Source organism: Phyllopteryx taeniolatus, chromosome 19, assembly GCF_024500385.1.
Source record: "Phyllopteryx taeniolatus isolate TA_2022b chromosome 19, UOR_Ptae_1.2, whole genome shotgun sequence".
NCBI classification, from domain to species: domain Eukaryota; kingdom Metazoa; phylum Chordata; class Actinopteri; order Syngnathiformes; family Syngnathidae; genus Phyllopteryx; species Phyllopteryx taeniolatus.
Genome location: NC_084520.1, coordinates 6,187,946 through 6,210,904, shown reverse-complemented (window position 1 = coordinate 6,210,904; position 22,959 = coordinate 6,187,946). Strand labels below are relative to the sequence as shown.

General features: G+C 41.7%; 2 protein-coding genes across 4 annotated transcripts in view; one reads left to right on the top strand and one right to left on the bottom strand.

Moving 5' to 3' along the window:
- Positions 1 to 699: 699 nt before the first annotated feature.
- The window catches only part of LOC133469288 (ras-related protein Rab-26), a 49,822-nt gene continuing 27,562 nt past the window's right edge, over positions 700 to 22,959 (bottom strand). Inside the window, exons 7-10 of one of the 3 annotated variants that reach the window (XM_061756155.1) lie at positions 7,172 to 7,237; positions 6,103 to 6,159; positions 2,759 to 2,835; positions 700 to 1,472 (exon numbers count right to left, since the gene is read on the bottom strand). In XM_061756155.1, the coding sequence (XP_061612139.1) occupies positions 1,370 to 1,472; positions 2,759 to 2,835; positions 6,103 to 6,159; positions 7,172 to 7,237 (303 nt within the window). In that variant the 3' untranslated portion in view covers positions 700 to 1,369. The remainder of the gene's footprint in view (positions 1,473 to 2,758; positions 2,836 to 6,102; positions 6,160 to 7,171; positions 7,238 to 22,959) is intronic. The other 2 variants (XM_061756157.1, XM_061756158.1) reach the window with 2 other exon arrangements.
- LOC133469287 (uncharacterized) lies at positions 15,961 to 20,358 on the top strand. Its single transcript, XM_061756154.1, has 2 exons — positions 15,961 to 16,499; positions 18,075 to 20,358. Exons 1-2 carry the CDS (start codon positions 16,264 to 16,266, stop codon positions 19,069 to 19,071), a joined length of 1,233 nt encoding a protein of 410 aa, XP_061612138.1. The 5' UTR covers positions 15,961 to 16,263; the 3' UTR covers positions 19,072 to 20,358.

The window sequence follows — 22,959 nt, the reverse complement described above, 5'->3', positions numbered from 1 at the left end:
AAATAGCCTGTTCAAACAGCGAATTTTCAATTTAAGAAGACTAGCAAAATCTCTACTTTAGCATAAAATTTGCAAATATATGAAATATGACCAGATGGAAATTATGTGAATAGTATGTGTACTCGAAGTTCGTTACCTATAGCATCTTACAATTTCAAATATATCATTATTTCGGTAACAGGCCTGTCTCTTTCCTTTTGTTCATTTCCCTGTTGTAGGTGCCTGGCTTCCAGTGGTAGCGCTAACAGCAACGCTATTACGTCGACAATAATTTAGTCGGAGTAACACCATGAAAACTTAGGTTAAATATGTGCCTCCATCATTACTGCTGACTGGTCCAAAAGCCGTTCCTCTCCTTCCAGCTAGCACATTTCTGGAAAAGGTGCACCTTTGCATTTCCGAAAAATGCTAGGAAAATAATTTTAAATAATGATGACCGCACACAGTGGCTTCTTAGTGCCCTTCGCATGATTAGCAGTATTAAAAATATAATTACGAAATGTTAAACATAAAAGGTTTCTGTTGTATTAAGAGGTCAGGCGGGTAGTGTAATGACAGCTGACTGCCAGAAGATAGCAGTGCCGGTTCTCAAATACACCGTAGAATGAACACGAAGTCATGACGCCTACATTATTCTTTCTTTAATGTTAATATCATTTCCATTACGTTACAATATATGTATTACAAGATTACAATAAATGAATGAACACGAAGTCATGACCTCTTTATTGTTCTTTAATGTAAATATTTCCATTCAGTTACAATATACTGTATGTATTACAAGTTTACAATAAACGTATGAGTATTCGACTGTACATTTGTTTAGTTAAGATAATCACATTTAAACTGGATATATAATGTAGTGTAATTGATCACATTAGCAGGATAAACGGGTATGCTGGTAACAAATACACATTTTAACAGTTATTACAAAACCAGCTTATATTAGGTACAATGAAACATCTGTACAAAGTGTTCTTTAGTTTTCAGTTCCTCTCACGTGATTGCCATAATGAATATTCAAATGATCTACATTTCTATTCCAACAAGACTTTTACAAACAGCAAAGCTTTAGTTCACAAAAGATTGAAAATGTGCACATCACCGCACAGGGCACATTCATGACGCGGCGAACACACAGAACAGAACTGTGCATGTGTGTGTGTGTGTGTGTGTGTGTGTGTGCACGCATGTGTATACAAGGCTGCTTACCTATACAGTATATGAGCTCAGTTTTACATTCACAGTTGCAGAGGAACATCAAACTCAGGACATCAGATAAAACAATTCTCTGATACACAGACTTTAGAATATTAAATGGGAGTGTACATCTGTCGCCTCCCTTTACACGCACACACACACACACGATCTAAGAGCGGCAGCACCCGGCAGTCCTCATTTCTTTGTTGACGTACTCCTGCAACTGAAACTTTGGCTCATCAGGCTCCTTCGTGGTCCTGTGCTTCAGCTCTCTAACAAAGACAGACATAGAGACACAGAAGCCAGTAAGTAACAGCATCCAATCATTTTCCTCAGAAGGGTCACTGAGAAGCCAGAGCCTATCCCAGCTGACCTGGTGCAAGAGGCAGGGTGCACCCCAGAATGGTCACCAACCAATCGCAGGCCAGTAACGACAGTCTGTGTTTACTCTGAGGCAGCATTCACGAAGCGTGTCCATTTACTCGGCGACATGGTCTTATAATTTGACAAAATGAAATGGTGGATGGAGGAGACGCTCCCTAGGAAGACAGGTAAAAAGGAGCAGCATCCTTACAATGATGAATGCCAACGTCCTTTTAGGTTTAAACCCTATGCCAGCTGCGACTAATTAAGAACACACTCCACTGAACCCTCTAAAAGGATATGATAGAGATATGATGTGTGCATACAGGCGCACAATTCAAATTGCTAAATAACAGCGCACGCAATGAGCTCATTTGAATATTGTTAGCTGCACAGAGGCAGATATAATGTATTGCCGCATAGAGGGAAAAAAGAAAACAAGCTGTCATGAACCAGCAATGGCTATATAGATTAAAAACATTTTAAAAAACAGCTTTTACTTATATACAGAAGCGTATTGCATTCACTTGGGGAAAAAAATACTTGTTTTTCTGAGTAATTTTTTTGAGGGCTTTGTTTTTTTTTTAATATTTTGTTTTTGTTTTTCTGAGTATTTTTTCTGTTTTTCTGTCTAATTTCTCCCGACCCCCCGCCCCCCTACGGAATCCGCAAAGAGTCACTTGCAGTTCGAAGGTTCTCGCGTGAGTTCGATGTGTCCCGATAACTCAGAAAAAATGAGTCAGAAAAACAGGTGGAAAAAAAAATCGTCAGAAAAACAGAAAAAAAGTCAGAAAAAACAGGGGGGGGCGTTGCTCAGAAAAACAGGAAAAAAATACTCACAAAAATGGGGGGAAAAAATAGTCAAAACAGGGGGGGGGGAATTAGACAGAAAAACAAAAAGATAATTAGTCAGAAAAACTGAAAAAAATATTAAAAAAAACCCCCCCAAAAATTACTAAAATTATTATTATTATTATTATTATTTTAATCCAAGTGAATGCAATACGCTTCCGTACCGTGTAGCAGTTGAACACTCACCTGTTGAAACATCCTGACTGATATTAGTAAGAAAAAAAAGAAGCCAGCTATGTGAACCACTACACAACATGAGCCCAGGATCTTCTGCGGTTCATTTGGAATGTGTTGTGAGATAGAGGATAAAAGGAGTCACTTTGTGGGGTGATGCGTGACTCACTTGGCCACAGCAGTGAAGGCCAGCTCCACATTTAGTCCAGACCTTGCGCTGGTCTCCATGAAGGGCACCCCAAACTCCTGGAGGGAAAAAAACAAAAAACAAAAAAAAAAACATAGAACACGGCGACAGGATCAGTTGGATGCCAGTTAGGTACAGAAGCTCAAAAAGTATATCCCTCATATTTCTGTATTGTGTTGTATTGTAGTATGGCACTAGTATATATTAAGCATGGCAAAACCTGCCCTGAGTGGAATCTGTCCTGTAAACCGCTGTACAGTCTTGGCTACCGTGCTGCAGGTTAGGTTCCTTCCAGGGTTTTGGCAATCTTCTAATAGCATTGGTCATATTTATGTAGAGCAACTATTCTTTTTTTGTCGCATATTGGAATTCCAGCAACCAGTTGAAGAGTGATAACAGCACATTTAACACAACTGCTCCACATTTACACCTGAGAGCTTGTAACACCAAAAAATAAATAAATCCCATGAAACTGGAGAGCAATAAAGGCAAATTGGACATTTTCACTTTGTGATGTACTCACTTTTGTTGTCAGCAGTTTAGACATTAATGGCTGTGTGTTGACTTATTTTGACAACACAGTAATTTTACATCTATACAAGCTGTACGCCAACTACTTATTGAGTAGTCTGTTGACAGCATTGTACTGACAGACAATGCAAGGATACCAAGAGAGGGCAGACATTTGAATGGCTGCACCAATTTGTAGCTTTTAAATGATGGTCTCGTCACGGTTATAAGCAAGACGGCACAAAACACTCACTTGCCTCACCGACACGGCCTCATAACGCTCGATACAAGAGTTGTATCAAAATGTGAAGCTTTACAAATTAAAAATGGTTGGTTGTAGATGATGTATTAGGTTCCACTAATAAAGTCAGCAACAGTTTCCAAATATGTTTCTTGCTTTCTTCTTACAGTGGGGCAAAAAAGTATTTAGTCAAGCACCAATTGTGCAAGTTCTCCCACTTCAAAAGATGAGAGAGGCCTGTAATTTTCATCACAGGTATACCTCACCTATGAGAGACAAAATGAGAGAAATATCCAGAAAATCACATTGTCTGATTGTGTAAGTCTTCACAAGGTTTTCTTCCCACACTGTTGCTGGTATTTTTGTCATATACTGCCCTGTGTCCTCTCTCTCCCCCCTCCCCTCTCTGTTTTCAGCACCCACCTGTCTTCAATCAGCCTCATCACCACCGGTGTATATAAGCTTGCCTGTTCCCAGAAATCCTCGCCTAAGTATTGCAGCCTCTCCAGCGGTACCACGGCGCACCTTATGTCAAGTAAGCTATACTGTTCCTCGCTTGCCAACGAAGTCACTCGTTCGTTGCCCGGGCGGTGTGTTTGGGATCATTGTAATGCTGAAAGACCCAGCCACGTTTCATCTTTGATGCCCTTCCTGATGGAAGGAGGTTTTCACTCAAAATCTTCATTCTTTCCTTTCCACTGATTAGTTATCCTGGTCCCTTTACAAAAAACACAGCCCCAAAGCATGATGTTTCCACCCCCATGTTTCACAGTAGGTATGGTGTTCTTTGGATGCAACTCAGCATTCTTTCTCCTCCAAACACGACAAGTTGAGTTTTTACCAAAAAGTTCTATTTTGCTTTCATCTGACCATGTGACACTCTCGCGGTCCTCTTCTGGATCATCCAAATGCTCTCTCGCAAACTTCAGACGGGCCTGGACATGTACTGGCATAAGCAGGGGGACACATCTGGCACTGCAGGATTTGAGTCCCTGGCGGCGTAGTGTGTTACTGATGGTAGCCTTTGTTACTTTGGTCCCAGCTCTCTGCAGGTCATTCACTTGATCTCCCCCCCGACCCCTGTGTGGTTCTGGGATTTTTGTTCACCATTCTTGTGATCATTTTGACCCCACGTGGTGAGAGCTTGTGTGGAGCCCCAGATCGAGGGAGATTATCAGTAGTCTTGTATGTCTTCCATTTTCTAATAATTGCTCCCAGAGTTGATTTCTTCACACCAAGCTGCTTACCTATTGCAGATTCAGTCTTCACAGCCTGGTGCAGGTCTACAATTTTTTTCTGGTGTCCTTTGACAGTTCTTTGGTCTTGGCCATAGTGGAGTTTGGAGTGTGCCTGTTTGAGGTTGTGGACAGGTGTCTTTTATACTGATCACAAGTTCAAACAGGTACCATTAATACAGGTAACGAGTGGAGGACAGAAGTAGTTACAGGTCTGTGAGAACCAGAAATCTTGCTTGTTTGTTGGAGACCAAATACTTATTTGCCACCATAATTTGCTAATAAATTGTTTAAAAATGTGATTTTCTGGATTTTTTCCCCCTCATTTTGTCTCTCATAGGTAAGGTATACATACCTATGATGAAAATTACAGGGCTCTCTCATCTTTTTTAAGTGGGAGAACTTGCACAATTGGTGGCTGACTATATACTTTCTTGCTCCACTGTATATATACACACACATCAACTTGCACAATCAACACAGTGTTATTCATGTTGTAATACTGCCTCAGGCTCCAGCCCAAGGGTGCATATTAGTATTACATTACTGACACCCAGAGCAAATAAATCTGTTACCTGTCATAACGTCACTGAAAGTGAAGAAAGAGGTAAAAAAAATTGCCCATGTTAAGTGTTACAAACATAATAATTTGGGAAGTCATATATATATCTACTCTGTCCCGTATTCTGGCTACAAGAAAACGAATGGATGACAAAAATAGACAATTGTATGAAATTGTTATTACTGTTGTTTTAATTGGTGGTGGAGTTGAACTGCACTGCATCATACAGAGAGATGTTTCTTATCATTTTATAGGTGGGGGACAAAATAAAGAAACCTCCTCAACGGATGCAGTCCAACTCTACACCACTGCAAAGCACACTGATGAACATATTGTTAAAAAGAGGTGTAGGCTATTTTACATTTGGATTGTGTAGGTGTACTGAATGCTGCAGCCACTTAGTTTAGGACGCTGTTCCTCTCGCATTTATATTCTGTGTGTATTCTATCATGACAATAGTCTTGTTGTGTGTCTCCACATTGACAGCTGATGCAATTCTGCAACACTCCTCCCTCCCACTTATGTTCACATTGACTCTTGTACACCTCTCAGAGCATATCTGAGTGAAATGGCCTGAAAAATTAAGTCAGCAAGCCCTCCCACTTCCCCAATCATCCATGCAAACAATAACAATATGTACACCCATGAATAAATAATTACACACTAATCCAGACAGCAGCACCCGTATGGGAGGCATTTTACTATCTGCATGGACAGATGAAGTTATATGTCACCTGAGTGCATTTGTGCGTTTTAACATACAATACTAGATAATTACCTTTGCCAATTTCTCTCCCTCCTCTCGTTTCACCACCCTGTCATGGGTAGAGTCGGCCTACAAAACATTACAGTGTGTTTACATTTGCTCGACAACTAGAACAAGCCGCATGCAGACACGCCCGAAATGCAGGTAAACAACTATCGTGACAACACTGGGTAGTAATAATGTGGAAGTAATAATATCGTTTCATTTTATTATTTACAATAAATGATTCTTACCCAATTAAATGAATACAAATAAAAACAACGAATAAATACATTAATTATCCAATTTTAGGACAGAACAGATACATTAATGGCACAAATACTCGACGATGTAAATTCTTGTGGGCCGCATGTGTCCCCGGGGCCATACCTTTCCCAACCTTGGGTTACATCCACAAAACCCTAACATTACTCGAATGACGGGGAATTTTACTTTTTATTTTTTTTTTACACTTTCGGCCGAAACTATTGGGAGTACAGTGCCTTGAAACAGGCCTCTTTCCATCATGCAGTGCAAATTTCCATGTTATAATTTCCACAGGGAGGTTTTGGACCTCCAGCATGCCAAGCCAAACACCATGCAAAATGAGACCTCTTATATGATGATGATTAGAAATGTGTCCCCGCCAAGGGCTGTTGTCTATATAGTGTGTTTGACTTTCTGCTTATTTGCGTTGTTCTGGGCAGTTAGTGTACGGCGGGCGGTTTATCAGGAAACAAGCTATAAATAAAAATAAAATCTAGAACGAAATGCTTTATAGAACTGAGAACTGCCATCTTGGGTGATAACTCTCGTACGAGCAGCTTCTTACACATTACACATTATTGGTATTATAATACGGTATATATTGACTAATGACGATGTATAAGTATGAAAATCTGGCATTTTGGGAGAGCCGGAGGCTTCCAAAGCTGTGAACAAATTTCCACAGTCTGAAGTGTAAATCTGGTCCACAAAACATAAAATGCACTTTCATAAATCCATGATGTGCCCTCGCCGCTCTCTCCATCATGACTCCTATCCGTCCTCTCTTACTCCATCTATCAAGCCATCTTCTATGGCATTGACAACAAGGTCTCACCTTGTTGCCTAGCAGCATGATGACTACGTCCTGCTGGGTGTACTCATGGATCTCTGTCAACCATGCCTGCAAAAGGACGAGTTGCAGAAGTGAAAGTGAAATTCTAAATAGGGAAGAGGGCAGGGATGATGAGGATGGATGACACAAACAAGTATCAAGGAAAATTACAGATTGTTTTGAAGATTTCGGCTTTTTCTTTTTACAACCACGCCTCTTTTTGCTTTTAACCCATCTGTCAACATTTCCACGTGGGTGGCTTCTGAGATGGCCGGCCTTGGCGGAAAAGCAGTTATTGACTAGTGTGATGAACACGCACACATAAAGTAGGACCACATGCATTCAATCCTCCACAGCTCCTCCAACGTCACTTATAGGCATCGTATCATCGTACTGTATGTTGTTATCAAAGAACTGTTGTATTGTTTTTATGCATTACAATTCCCAGTGCTTGAATTCATTTTTATACCTTCCTGCACAGTCGAGGTGCAACAATCGATTAACCAACAACTCACCGTGAACAAATTCATCGACAACTACTTTGACAATCGACTAATCGTCTAGAGCCATTGTTTAATTTTCAATTGTCCACACTCTCAGATTTCAGCCTCTCAACGATAGTTTCGTAATGTGTGTTGTTTTTTTTTTTGCACGAGTGCGCCTCTGCATGGTAATCTTTCTGACATTGTAGTCCTTTCTTGATTAAACTCAGTTGTCCAAAACAAACACTTGGTCAGTGGTTCATAAATGGACTCAGATCAATTTTCCATAATAAAAATGAACACATGAAACTTTAATATTCAATATTGTACAATGCTCAATAGTGTTAGCGTGCCTCTGTTCACTATGATGGGTTTGTGTTATTAGTAAAATAGGATTACATAGTTGAAAGTAGCTGTCCCACTTTCATTTTTCCAATTAGCCTATATGATTATAGAAATAATCTGTTCGGGTAATTACTGTCCCTCAGTGTTCTAATCTAATCTAATCATAGTCCCCCCACCAATTTACATTCAAAATTTTTAAAGCATCTCATTTTTTGCCGGCAAAATGAATGTTAGATAGTTCATAATAAACTTTGGAGAATTAATGGATTTCTTTTCACAGGCAACCGTATAAGATCTCCCTCGCATCCTAAAGGACAGTAGGAAGAAAATATGATGAGATTGAATGAAAAGCAGAGAACAACACGTTGGAGTGGTTCAAGGTTGTGTCAGGCCACCTCCATTGGCTGAGGGGAGGTGAAGTTTATGTGGAAAGAAGAAAGGAAAACCTTCACATCCATCCATTCATTACCTTGTTCGGGGTCACAGGCCATTACTCACAAAACGTCATTTAATTATGAAATTCATTGTTACTGTTAGGTCCAATTTACTACATACTTATCATGGACCGAATTATAGAACTACCTACCCATTGCATAGCAACAATAGTGTTTGTTTATTATGGTGTTTGAAATTATTTTGCACATCTTGTTTGGGATGAAATTCATTTAAAAAAAGGTAAGGTTAAGTTGATTTTTACTTCATGTAGATCATAATTTAGTCGAAAGTGCCAAGATTTGCTGAATTTGGAATACAGTATATGTTCTATAAAAATAACTTATTATTCCAAATTCTTCAAACTCAATAGTACAGTTACGCTTATTTGCAAAATGTCAATAGATGCTCCCTGTTAATAAATAATGCTGACTTTAATATTAGATGCATTTGGGCACATTGCTATCTACTATAAATTTTTACATTTTGCAATTAATATAATTTCCAATGGGGGTAGCAACTGTCGTCAAACAGTACATAAATCTGGGGGATGTGCTCTTATTAGGGCCCGGACCGATTTAATCAGCCGATATTAGCCCTTTTCAAATCGGCAGTTTATATATATACTATATAATACTAAAGGACAAGTATTGTAAAACAGTAAAATATTCTGCCTTAATTCATATCATTATTGTCGTAAATGTTACAGGACTACAAAAAAAAAAAAAAAGTTATTTTATTCATTATGTATGTTTTAAATTAACTGGCCGAATGTGAGTTAGAGACTGTGCCATGAAGCTCGGTTTGCGTCATCATTGACAAGTTGAATAAGAGACATGAATGAATCCGACTAAAAACCATGAGGCAAATGTATTTGCGGTAATCATTATCGAGTGAAACACTTTCATTCCCCTGCCTGATACGGGCCCGCTCACTCTTACTCTGTGAATATCAGCAAGTGAATCCCCTTCACATAATCCCGGCCTTCATCCGCAGGTTTATCCTAAACCTCACTCCCTCTCGCGAGGGTTACATTCCCTCATTACATAGAGATAGTTGCACTGAGCCCTCACCTAACGGCCTTGACTGTCGACAACCCAACAATCACTCAGGCGGCCGAGAAAGAACATGCTAGCAAGTGGGTGGATTACAAGCAAGCGGCAGAAGGAACACAGCTTTTAAAATTGGGATGTGATCAAGCTTCAAAGCCGTCACAGAGGAGGAGAGTTCATGCTGCGTGTGGGAGCATAAGTAGACAACGTGTGTGTGTGAAACCCACATGTGATGGACTGTGACGGCTGTCGAGGTCAAAAGACTTCTTATTCTCATCTACAAACCGAAGAGATGCAAGAGGGTCTGCGGAATCGCATGTATTTTTAGTTACTCGACGAGAATCAAACAGCTTTGGAGCCAGATAGCTATCCAATTATAGGCAGTGTTTGCAGCAGTCACGTGACATCGTCTGAAAATGCCACATTGGAATTTGCATGGTCGTTACTGCTGCACTTCAAAGAAAAACACACTTCATGTCAGGTTGTTGAATTAGGCCCTTACCCGAAGAGAAGCTACGTTGGGGTCTCGAGACAGGTAGCGAAACCGCTTGGGAGGCAAAATTACATTAAGGAATACAATCATACCGTAATTTCTCAAGTATAATATGCAATTGTTTTGGGAGGGGGGGGAGGGGTTCTAGACCCACTACAGAGGCCACAAAATGTCTTGTAAATTTGATCCGCCACAGAAAAGAGTTTTTCAAAAAAACCTAAGGCTCTGAAATCCTGAAAAATAAGACCCGCCCTTGACCTGCAGGACTGTGTAGGCGTGTCCACAGGAAGCGTTGGAGAAAGCCGTTTACCTGTCAATCAAACACGCTCGGATCAATGTGCCCAAGTATCTGTAGTCAACTATTGGATGTGATGCTGTGGTTATGGTTCATAAACGATTAACTTTCCCGTGTGTCTGTTATGTAGGGAGAGACATATATAAGGACTCCGAGCTAGGCGCTTACGCTTTGGCGGGGTCGAGCTCAATAATGGTTAAAACGTTATGTGCAGGTTCTCATCCATTAGAATGCCTAAGTACTTGTGAGTCTATACATTTCAACTATATAAACAGTTGACAAGCTAGGAAGGTGAAAAGGAAGCTGCTTTCCATTTGAAAATAGCACGGTCCTCGATTTATCGATATTCAGCACTAACATGAGCAGAGTCAAACAGAACTGAACCATGTCGAAGGCCGATGCAACAACTCAAGAGTTTTTAAAGATGACGAAGAAGAACAATAAATTACTATATCATGAGCATAAAAATGGAACATAGCGTCAGGCAAATTACCACAAAGTGTCGTGTGTGTGTGTGTTCCGGGTTTTGTCTTCCCCTCCCTGTTTCACACACACCTGCTCCTGTGAGCATCTTCACCACCTGTGCCTCGTTCACCCTAATTACCTATTGTATTTAAACTCGTGTCTCATTCCCTCTCGTTGCCAGTTCGTTGTACCTTGTCGTCGCGTTCCAGCATTCCTTGTTTCCACGTCACAGACTCTCAGTAAGACTTGACCCTGTTCCGATTATCGACCTTGCCTCTTTGCCTCATGTTTTTGAATACTGTTGCCTTTCTTGGATTGCCTGCCTGTGTACCGACCTATGCCCGTCTATTAAACCTCTCTTTTTGGAAACTGTCCATTTGTTTTGGAGTCGTGCATTTTTGGGTCCTATCCTCTGTTCCGTTCATGACAGAACGAACTGGCCAGAACATGGACCCGGCAGACTCAGACCCGGTGCGCAAAGCCCTTCAAGCGCAGGGTCAACGCCTCACGAAGCAGGATGAGCAGATTGCTGCCCTCCACCTTCATCTAGAGGGACTGTCAAGGCATCAGGACAATATGATGAGACAGGTGGCCTCGCAGTTTGAACTTTTTATGAACATTTTTCAAGAGAAGGAACCAGTTGGCACCACACCCAATACCGCCACGGTATTTCCATGTGAAGTAGTCACCATGCAGCCACCTGCCACCTCCGCTGCTGTCTGCCCACAGCTCTCTCGACCGGAGAGGTTCTCTGAAAATTCTGGGAACATTAAGCCGTTCATCACGCAGTGCGAACTCCACTTTGAGCTGCAGGCAGCTGCATTCCCCACCGAGCGGGCAAAAATCGCATTCGTCATTTCCCACCTGACTGGTCGTGCGGAAGCGTGGGCGACTGCTGAATGGAGCCGCAATTCCGCCGCGTGTCATTCATGGGCTTTTTTCGTAAAGACTATGGAGCAAATTTTTCAATTTTCCACTCCTGATCGTGAGGCAGCTCGCTCCCTTGTCACCTTACAACAAGGCAAGCGCAGGGTGTCAGATTACCCGATTGAGTTTCGCATTCTAGCAGCTGAGAGTCATTGGAATAATCGGGCGCTACTCAATGCCTTTTTTCAAGGACTATCCCCCGCCGTCAAGGATCATTTAGTCCCGCTAGACCTGCCGACCGACTTGGACACTCTCATCGCTCTCGCCGTAAAAATTGACAAGAGGCTTTTGGATCGCGAGCTAGATGGAGATCAGCGGAGGGCTGCGTCACCGCGCACTTGGAGGACGAGCTCGGTGACCAGCCAAACCAAGGCAGATCCCCTGGTTCCGGTCTCAACCCACTGGCTAGCGTCCCCACGGATGAACCCATGCAACTGGGCAGGTTCCGTCTCTCCCCTGAGGAACGTCAACGCCAGCTGAGGGAAGGGCGGTGCTTCTACTGCGGTCAGTTGGGTCATTCCGTGAGCAACTGTCACGTCAAAGTTGCAAGGGCACGGGAGAGGTGAGTCTGAATTTCATTAAGGAAGACCCTACACGGGTTCTTCCTAAAGTGACACTATGCTCTCCTGATCAAGAAATTCATACACCTGTATTAATTGACTCTGGTTCTGACGCAAACTTACTCAACTCCATCCTCGTTAGACGTATGCACCTTAGAACCTTTGGAATAAAACTCCACCGCAACACCTATGCTGCAGACGGCAGTTTTATGGGCAAGATCACTCACCGCACCCAAACACTCACATTGACATTTCCTGATTCTCACTCGGAACGCATTAGTTTTCATGTTTTTGACGCCATGAATCATGACCTTATCTTAGGGAACCCATGGTTGAAATTACATAACCCCCACATTGACTGGTCCTCTGGGCAGCAATTGCGCCTGGAACTGTTTCAAGCCGCCATGTGATGTTCAGGGTCATGTTTCTAAGGACAATCCACAGACCCCATCTGGGGATCCTGATTTATCTCAAGTGCCCACCTGTTACCAGGATATTAAAGACGTTTTTTCCAAGTCCAAGGCCAAATCCCTTCCACCCCACAGACCTTATGACTGTGCTGTTGACTTGCTGCCTGGAACCACACCCCCACGAGGGAGGTTGTTCTCTCTTTCAGGGCCGGAACACAAGGCCATGAAGGAGTACGTGGAAGAATCACTGGCAGCCGGGATCATTCGCCCATCTTCATCCCCTGCGGGAGCAGGATTTTTCTTTGTGGACAAGAAAGACAAGACCCTGCCACCCTGTATCGATTACCGGGGTCTCAACGAGATCACGGTAAAAAACAGGTACCCTCTTCCTCTCATCTCCACCGCCTTTGAGTTCCTGGAGGGAGCCAAGATTTTCACCAAACTGGACTTAAGAAATGCATATCATCTAGTCAGGATAAGGGAGGGGGATGAATGGAAAACGGCATTCAACACACCAACGGGACATTATGAATATTTGGTAATGCCTTTTGGGCTTACTAACGCTCCAGCTGTTTTCCAGAACCTTGTCAATGATGTCCTGCGTGACATGTTGAATGTTTATGTTTTTGTTTATTTGGATGACATTTTGATATTCTCCCCGGATGAGGAGACTCACATTATTCATGTCCGCTCTGTTTTGCAGCAGTTACTGCAGAATCAACTATATGTTAAGGCTGAGAAATGTGAGTTCCACAAGGCGTCCGTTTCTTTTCTGGGTTTCGTCCTGGCTCAAGGTGAAGTTAAAATGGACCCTTGCAAAGTCGATGCAGTTATTAATTGGCCTAGTCCCACGTCACGCAAAGATGTACAAAGGTTCTTAGGGTTCGCAAACTTCTACAGAAAATTCATCAGAAATTTCAGTTCTATAGCCTCTCCTTTGCATGATCTTACCTCGCCACACAAACCTTTTGTATGGAACCCGCTTTGTCAGGCAGCTTTTCAAAAACTTAAGTCGAGCTTTACCTCCGCTCCCATCCTTACTTTGCCAGATCTCAAACAGCAGTTTGTGGTAGAAGTCGATGCGTCTGATGCCGGAATAGGAGCAGTGCTCTCCCAGAAATCTCTCAAGGATGATAAATTACATCCTTGTGCTTTTCTCTCCAAAAAAACTGACCCCAGCTGAGAAAAATTATGACATTGGTGACCGTGAACTGCTGGCAGTCAAGGTGGCTTTGATGGAGTGGAGGCACAGACTCCGTTTTTAGTATGGACAGATCACAAGAACCTTGAGTATATTAAAACTGCTAAAAGATTAAATGCGAGGCAGGCTAGATGGCTCTGTTCTTCACTAGATTTAATTTTACGTTATCCTACCGACCTGGTTCTAAAATTGGTAAGCCAGATGCTTTGTCACGCATTTTCTCCGAAGAGAATTCTTTGTCCGACCCTAAAACTATTTTGCCTAAGTCATGTTTCATTTCCGCTTTTGTTTGGGACATTGAAACTGCGGTTAAAGGGGCTTTGAAAGACACTCCTAACCCTGAAGATTGCCCTGAAAACAGGCTTTATGTGGTTCCGACCTTAAGGGGAAGAGTTATCCACTGGGCTCACACGAACCGAACTGTATGTCACCCAGGCATTGCCAAGACGCAATCAGTGGTCGAACAGCGCTTTTGGTGGCCTAATGTCAGGAGGGATGTTATCGATTATGTCAATGCTTGCCAGGTATGTGCTGCTAACAAGCCCTCTCATCAACGTCCTCCTGGGGAGTTGCGACCCCTGCCAATACCACAATGTCCTTGGTCAGACATTTCCGTAGACTTTGTGACAGGATTACCGGCCTCTAAAGGCAATACCACCATTCTTACAGTTGTTGACAGGTTCTCTAAGATGGCACACTTCACTGCACTTCCAAAACTCCCCTCAGCTAAAGACACTGCCGAGCTAATGATTAATCAGGTTTTTAAGTTCCATGGTTTCCCCAAGAATGTGGTGTCTGATAGGGGTCCCCAATTCATTTTGCAATTTTGGAAGGAGTTTTGCAATCTCATAGGTGCTACCGTCAGTCTGTCATCTGGGTTTCATCCTGAAACCAACGGCCAAACCGAGAGGCTGAACCAGGACCTGGAGACTGGGCTCTGATGTCTCGCTTCACAGGAGCCGCGATCCTGGTCTAAGAAACTGGTTTGGGTCGAATTCTCCCACAATTCCCTCCCCTCTGCATCCACTGGTCTATCGCCTTTTCACGTTGTGCATGGTTACCAACCATCTCTGTCTCAGGGGGTTTCAATATCTGGTGGACTGGGAGGGCTATGGGCCTGAGGAACGTTCATGGGTACCGTCTGCGTTTATCATGGATGATTCGCTCATTCGGGACTTCCACGTTGCGCATCCAGGGGCCCCAGGGCCGTCTGGGGCCGGCCGTTAACGGGGGGGGTACTGTCATGTGTGTGTGTGTTCCGGGTTTTGTCTTCCCCCGTTTCACACACACCTGCTTCTGTGAGCATCTTCACCACCTGTGCCTCGTTCACCCTAATTACCTATTGTATTTAAACTCGTGTCTCATTCCCTCTCGTTGCCAGTTCGTTGTACCTTGTCGTCACGTTCCAGCATTTCTTGTTTCCACGTCACAGACTCTCAGTAAGACTTGACCCTGTTCCGATTATCGACCTTGCCTCTTTGCCTCATGTTTTTGGATACTGTTGCCTTTCTTGATTGCCTGCCTGTGTACCGACCTATGCCCGTCTATTATACCTCTCTTTTTGGAAACTGTCCATTTGTTTTGGAGTCGTGCATTTTTGGGTCCTATCCTCTGTTCCGTTCATGACACAAAGATTGTTCACATACATTGTGAACAACAGTGGCCCAAATATGGAACCTTGAGTCATGCCCTTTTGAACAGGGATGAAAGTTGGCCTGGACACACTGCAATCTACATTATCTGATAAATAATTAGAAACTGTGAAAACTGTTCAGTAAGTAAGTAAGTAATCTGGACAATTTTGTCAGCTACTATACAAACATCCCTGCAAATAGCAGAGTGCACTTTTCAAAAAAGACTTGAGCACATTATCTAGATGTGCTGCTATAACGTCAACACAGCAGATGTTGAGCACTTATTTTTACATGCCACCTGAAGTCACGTCACCAATATGATTTTTTTTTAATACATCTCGAAGCACAAGGATTCACTCACATTCCCAATTGTGGAGTGAGCATATTCACTACACGTCCGAGTATCACTATTTAATTAGTGAGATTTAATTGATGTACACATCAGTTAAAAATAAAATAAAATCACTTTTCTTGGATTACCTCCAATTTTTTTTTGCTTTAACACTGATAGGCATCAGTGACAGTTCTAGACAAGTCTTTAGACATATAAAGGACCTAGGTCAGAAAATGGAGACGCTGAATGAATAAATCACATCACTGGGTTTGAGACTTCCCTCTTGATAGTGTGGTAAGAATATAAAATGACTCACCTTCACTCACCATTTATTATTTTCAAACAAGACCTAGCACTTGCCACAATGGACTGGACAAGTTAGATGATGGTCTTGGCGAAATTCAACTCACTAGTACTCAAAAGTCCATTATACTTAAATATGAGAGTGAATTTCTGCATCAAATTATGGTAATATTGAATTTAGTCCTGTTGCCACCAGATTATAGTTCATTTATTAATGTTCAACTTCCCTTTCACACCCCTACTTTGTGCCAACTCTGTTGTGTGTGCAAGAAAATATTTGAGGAAGTTGTGGTTAGGGTTGGACTTGGTCTCTGGGTGGGGAGCTTTCACAAATATCAAGGAGGTGATGAGAACATTTGGTCTGTGGAGACTGAAGTCAGATCAACGCAGGACTGCAGGTAAACAGGGTTTTCATTTATTGTAGTCAATGTAATGTAATCCCAAATATGGTTTTAGAATAAATATTGTGAAAATATTTGTGTGCGCCAGACACAGCTATTGTTGCGTCCCTCAGAGTGCCGAGTTTTTATTAGTTTCCCGATTCTCTACAACTAGTTTGGCTGCAATTCCATATGTCGAATTGCAAGTGAATGCTGTCCCAACAGCACAGCCGTTGTCTAAAACAAAAACTATATTGAAATTTCATATAAACTTGTGGCTAAAATATTAAGCGTTATAAGTGGAAATGAATGCACAAAAGTTAGTGCTCATGAGGTCAATGCAGGGCGGCGGACTGAAAATAAATGCAAAACATGTCCAGATGGATCCTGGAGAAATTTGAAAAGTATGTGTGAGCGCCATCTTTCAACCTGGTAAGAAAACTGAAAAATGCCCCATTGTCATGAAAATGTATGTGGTGCTTTACCCACAATCTCTCCTTTTCATGTCCTCACTTTGTATTCTCAGTTGATGGCAAAATGTAGCTACAGTAGCCAGCGTGATACGCTTTTGACAATTGCACCACAATTGTTTGTGGTTAAAAATGTTATTTCTCGATAAGAACACTCAGGTGTCAGGAATTGCAGTTGGTAGGTGTGCGGGGCTCAGTCGCCCGCTGTAATTTGATTTGTTTGTGATTGTTAATTTGTTTTGGGTGTGTGTGTGTGGGGGCGGGGGGGGGGGTGTATGTATGTATGTGTACATGTATGTGCTTTATCGAAATCGGCAATTTGGAGGATTGGGGAATTCATTCATGATGTTCAATAGGATCTGTTCCTTTGGTCTTTTATCCCTCCTTTTTCTTTACCGCTTATCCTCACTAGGGTCATGGGCTGCTGGAGCCTATCCCAGCTCTCTTCGGGCGGGAGGCGGGGTACACCCTAAACCGGTCGCCAGCCAATCGCAGGGCACATAGAAACAAACAACCATTCGCACTCACATTCACAACTACAGGCAATTTAGAGTCTTCAATCAACCTACCACGCATGTTTTTGGGAGAAAACCCACGCAGGCACGGGGAGAAAATGCAAACGCCACACAGGCGGGGCCGGGATTTGAACCCCAGATGTGCCAACCAGTCATCCACCGTGCCGGCTCTTTGGTCTTTTAATTATTTTATGCACATGCAACATTGACATTTTTTTCTTTTGATGGATGAAAATTTTTGCCATAAACAAGAGCAGATTTGTGCAAATTACGATTGTCCAGTTACGTGAAGTTCAGTTTGCTTAGTGTGCAGCTGGCTTACACTCACCGGAATACATGCTGGGATTTTTTAGAACGGGTTAATTTCCATGATTATATTTGATGTGAAACTGGCTCCAGACAGATTTTCAAAATTTAAAATGCTTTGCGTTTCAGAAGCTACAGCTTTTCGTTTACAAGCATCCTTTAATATTGACGATGTTCTAGCAATACGTTTGTTGTGAAAAAGAAATCGGTTGTGAAATATTACTCAACCAGTTGAGAAGGGTGTCAACAGTTCCTCTTTGCAAACTTCCACCGTCTTATCACTTTCTCCTTTTCCTTCACAGGGTTGTGCGCGAGCTAATATTGATGTTAAACACTCCAAAAAGGATGAATAAAGGCTCCACTGCTAATAATGACACTGGCTGTCCAGCCAAGTCAACTTGCAAATACGGTCACATGACTGAAAATCATGTGACCCGTGCCACACAGCTCAGTGTGCGCGAGGAAAAACAAGGTCCGGTCACAACAAACAAACAGGAAGTCAGACGGCAATCGGGTCGTACGACCTCCACCTCCGGCCTGACCTCGTGCTCTCATCGACGCCGCTGGTCCAGTGACTGTTGCCACAGCAACAGCTCCCCTGTCATTATTGTCAAGAAAAACGTGACGGAACCACAGCCTCCTCAGCGGGGGGCGTCCCTTCTGAGATGCCATCCTCCATCTCGTTGTCCAAGGCAACGCTATTCTAGCCCAATTACCGGGATAGACTCCACAACTCATCTGTCGACGTCCTCGTCTTCTTCCTGTTCTTCTCCTGTCCGGACATCTGTCATAACCGGCCATGACCCTCTTGGTTGGAAGTTACGTCCCAAATCCAGCACCTCCTCCAATCGGGCTCACACTAATAGGTTGTCACTGCAGATGCCAATCCCCGTCACCATTCCTGATCCAAATTTTCTCCTATCCAACACATCTGCCACATCTCCACTTGACCCCATACGGAAAACTAAAACCCACTTTGAATTCAAACCATCCCGTCGCCACCACTCTGACTCCTCGGCCTTCCTCGGTTCCATGCCTGTGGTGACACTTGAGGAGCTCCGTGACGTGCACCTCCGCCCCGCCGTTCGCTCGGATGAACCGGACGACGTCTTCTGTGAAGAGAAGGCGACCCCTCAGCCACACAAAAAGCCACCAGCTGTTCCAGAAAAAAGTCCTCTGGCAAGAAAAATAGCACAACTTATTGCTCATTCGTGGCAGCACCAAATGCGTGCTGCCCGTAAAATTGAGCAAGAGGAAATCATTTACAGTGTAATGAAGCCAAAATCCAAAAGACAATAACCTGAAAACCATTGCAGCCTGTATGCCAAAATAAATGGCATGCACTTGAAAAGTAATGAATAATCACCAATGTACAAACAATACATTGTGCATTTTGTTCTCATGTGCTTTAGTTTAAAGAGGACCCCAAAGTTAAACACTATCATTCCGAGGCGTTATTTTAATTTCAAAAGATTTTTTCCCCATAGGAAATAATGTAGAGTGAAGTAGTTCTAGGCGACGACTGCTGCCATCATAAAGCCTTTAACTCTAAAGGGAATTTTAAGGAACATTACAACAGCCTAACTGCAACAAAAAACAAAAATGCTTTAAAAAAAAACAACATTTTTGAATATAAGCAGCTCACACAAAAATGTACTAGGTTGTTTCATTTTACACTTGATGGATGGGCAAACAGAGATTCAGCTATTTTTACTTAAGCAATAAAAACATTTTTGCAATATGTCCCCTTGAAAGCTACCATACATTCATCACTATTTTTGTTCTTTATACTTTTCTTTCTACATGCTACAGGTCTTTACTTCCACCCTCGGTTGCTTCTGTAAATTGCCTATGGTATTTTGTACAAGAACAGTGCTTGTTTTATTCCCCAAAGTTATGCATTCCCCCCCATTGACTTCTGTTTTTATAATGATGAGACATTGTAATAAAGATGTTTTAGTAAAATTCTTAAACAACAGTGGTGTGGTTGTTCTTATGACTTTCCGCTTCGGCCACCCAACAACGCAATAATGAGCAACGATAACCATGCATTAAGAATGTAGAAAAAGATTCAGTGAAGCATTGTGACCAGTTTGCATGACCAAGTTAGTCATGCAGTTTCCCTCCAATGTTGGCCATTATCATTTTAGATTGTTTGCATGTGGGAGACGGGGGCCAAAGGACTTGAATAACTTTGAGGAAAAAGTGAGGCATTTTTATGAAAAAAGTGATATATTTTCTTGACAAGATGCCTATTATTACCTGAACTAATTTGAATTTATGCGAATATGTGGTAATATTTCTAAAAATGCCTTGGCAAATTTCGGTCTTTTCTGGTTTATAAATCTGGGTTTGGCCCACTGAGATGAGCAGTGGTCTCTTGGGTACAAATCTGCTGTGCAGTCTGGAAGCAACCCTGCAGGGAGGGGAATGGTGGGATGGCAGTTAGCCGAGTTACACCAGGAAACGCTGAGACCCCAATCGCACACTGCAAAGAAGTCTGAAACAGCCGCTTCTAAATATAGGCTCCCCTTGTTCTTGTGGTCTGATATGCAAATGATTTGGAGCAAAGTTGTGCTTGCATAAAAAGTTGATTTGGATATTTTCCTCTGAAAACTAAATATAAATTCACTGAATAAATGAGCATTTTGGCATAAGATCAAAACGATGCCTCACACAGTGTTAATGGTCTGTTTTTTTTCCGGCAGACGACTTATTTGTTACGCTATACTGTCAGTCGAAAGGAAATGAGATTGCGGACATATGCCACCTTCTTTTGTCACAACTTGATGATCACTTGCACAATATAATAAGATGAAAAACAACAGCTATGCCAAATATTCTGCATTTACAACTCTAAAAATGTTTAGGTCAGTGGAACAATCTGTTTATTACTGTGGTTGTGATTGGTCTGTTGCAAAGAATTGTTATTCTTTTATTTCTGGTTAAGGAAGGCTTTGGCTGGTGGTTGTGTGGTATGGTGGCAAACCAAAACAACATTGTATAACTCTTAACTATTACCGAAAAAAAGATACAACTGGTTGTCAAAAGCAGAGGACATGGACTACTTGGCACAAGCGAAGCAGTTTAATGGAAATTGCCGTATTCACAGGACCAAAACAAATCTATTCCATTAATTGAGAGGCTAAGAAATGTTAATAATTGTGGTAGTTTATGCAATTCACTATTTTCAAACCTCAGCTATTGTCATTAATGTACATATATGTACGTAAACACTTCATACAGTACATACAGAGATGAATGGATGGATAGGAATAGGAATGAAGATGATTAATCAACAATTTATGAAGCAATTATCAAACTTATAGAGACAATAACATGAAAGAAAACAAATTGACAGGACTAAATATTCCAAAAGAGACATTTGACCTTCTTACACTCCTTTTCAGGTGTTAACTATTCAACAGACAGACTATCTGCTGATAAACGTAAGCATAGGGAATATTTGGTGCCCCCTCCCCCAAACAAAAAGCCACAGAAACCAGGGGACAGGTTGTTGAAAGCGCTTTCTGTTTTACAGAGATAAAGCTTTGACAAAAGCTGAATTGCAACGCAAACAACTGGGGTGGGGGAAGAAGAAAAAAAAAAAAGTAAGAATGAGAAAATCAAATTTCAAAATAGCTTGAAATGTAGATTCAACAAATATGCTGACAGAAAAGAGAGAGAAATTGCACAAAGCTGGAAAGGGTTTTTACATCGTTAAACTACTTCTTGGCAAAAGCAGTGACCTTGAGGTGCTCTTTTGTTCAATTCAGTTTTTGGGTTTTTTTAAACCGCCTGTCTCAAAATGTGCAAACAAGCAGTTTTTTGAAATACTGCAGAAGCAGGAATATTTTGTTTTCAACTGTGATTCCAAACATTATAAGGCTTTATTTTAAACACACAAACAGTCTGCTTAAGTAATCAGTCACTCCATACACAGTTTTTTTTCTCCCCAATTTACAGTAAGCTAAAAAGATCTTAAGCCTACGTTTACTGATTGACAAAGCCTATACGCAGTGACAAGGGTATTAATAAAATATGCTTTAAGAAGGTGAGTGCAAGTGTGAACCTGTGGCCTTTGACTAACGTGATGTATGGCGTCACACAGACAGCTGCACGGCACAGATAAGAAGCTCAACAAATGGAGACACGTACAGTGAAGAAGCAATCAGAAAATCATATAAAATTGGAGTGCTGCCATTTCATAAAAATAAAAATGCGCACCCTGTGCAGCGCAATCACATCTATTAGATGGACCAGCATTAGTATGCAAAAAAAATGTGCATGATGAGCAAGAGATTGGATTGAAAGAAAAAAAAAAACATGCAATTTCAATTTGTCGCCTTTAAAATAAGATCTTTTTGTTAATACTCTTGATATCTTTAGGAAATTAATATTGTTGTTACCATGGTGTCACCAGATTACTTCAGCAAGCGCTAAGTAGTCTATAAACCTATAATATTGGTGGAAAAGCAAGATACGTCCTGGAGTAAATTACAGTACAGTAACAGTCCAAGTAAATCAGCTCTAAGGGAAAGCCTTAGAGCATATTGTATAAAATCTCCATGTTGCAATAATTCCAAATCAAGTCAGAGTGGAACACTTGAGTTCCCTTCTCTGGATGGAACAATACAAATTAAAGGAAAGAGGAAAAAATTGATTAATACATCACAAACATCTGGTTTCAAGTTTAATTTAAAAATATGGTTTCTGTAAGTTTGCAACCTTGTTAGATTTAAGAAGGGTATTAAACCTTCATGATAATATATGGGTAGTTAGGTAGATGAGATAGAAAGCTGAAAAGCTGCTAACTAAGAGCAGCCCATTTCCCATTGAGCTGTTGAGTTATTACAAAAAAATCACTGAATGCCTATTCTTTATTTCCCTCCAAATACTCAGCGACCTTTGCCCCGAGACTTGGCTGCTAATGGATTCACACTCTGGGAGATTGTACTGACATAGTGGGCTCCATTAGCCTGGACTGCAGCATGCAATAATAGACTGGAGCCAATGAATAACATTATTATTTACATGAATAACAGTTCTTTACCTCATACCAGTAATAACTTTAACAGTGTTTATTATTTCAACCTTATCACTAATTTTGGTTCAGAGCAGCTGACAAGATGTTTTTTTAAACAACACTCAGGGGGGAAAAAAAGAAGACTACAAGAAAAACACCCT

What these genes read in the sequence shown, in the direction of transcription:
- LOC133469287 (XM_061756154.1), top strand. Translation starts at nt 16,264, where the DNA reads ATGGTAATATTGAATTTAGTCCTGTTGCCACCAGATTATAGTTCATTT. An exon ending in AGATCAACGCAGGACTGCAG is followed by an intron (nt 16,500 to 18,074) that starts GTAAACAGGGTT and finishes TTTCCTTCACAG; the next exon opens with GGTTGTGCGCGAGCTAATAT.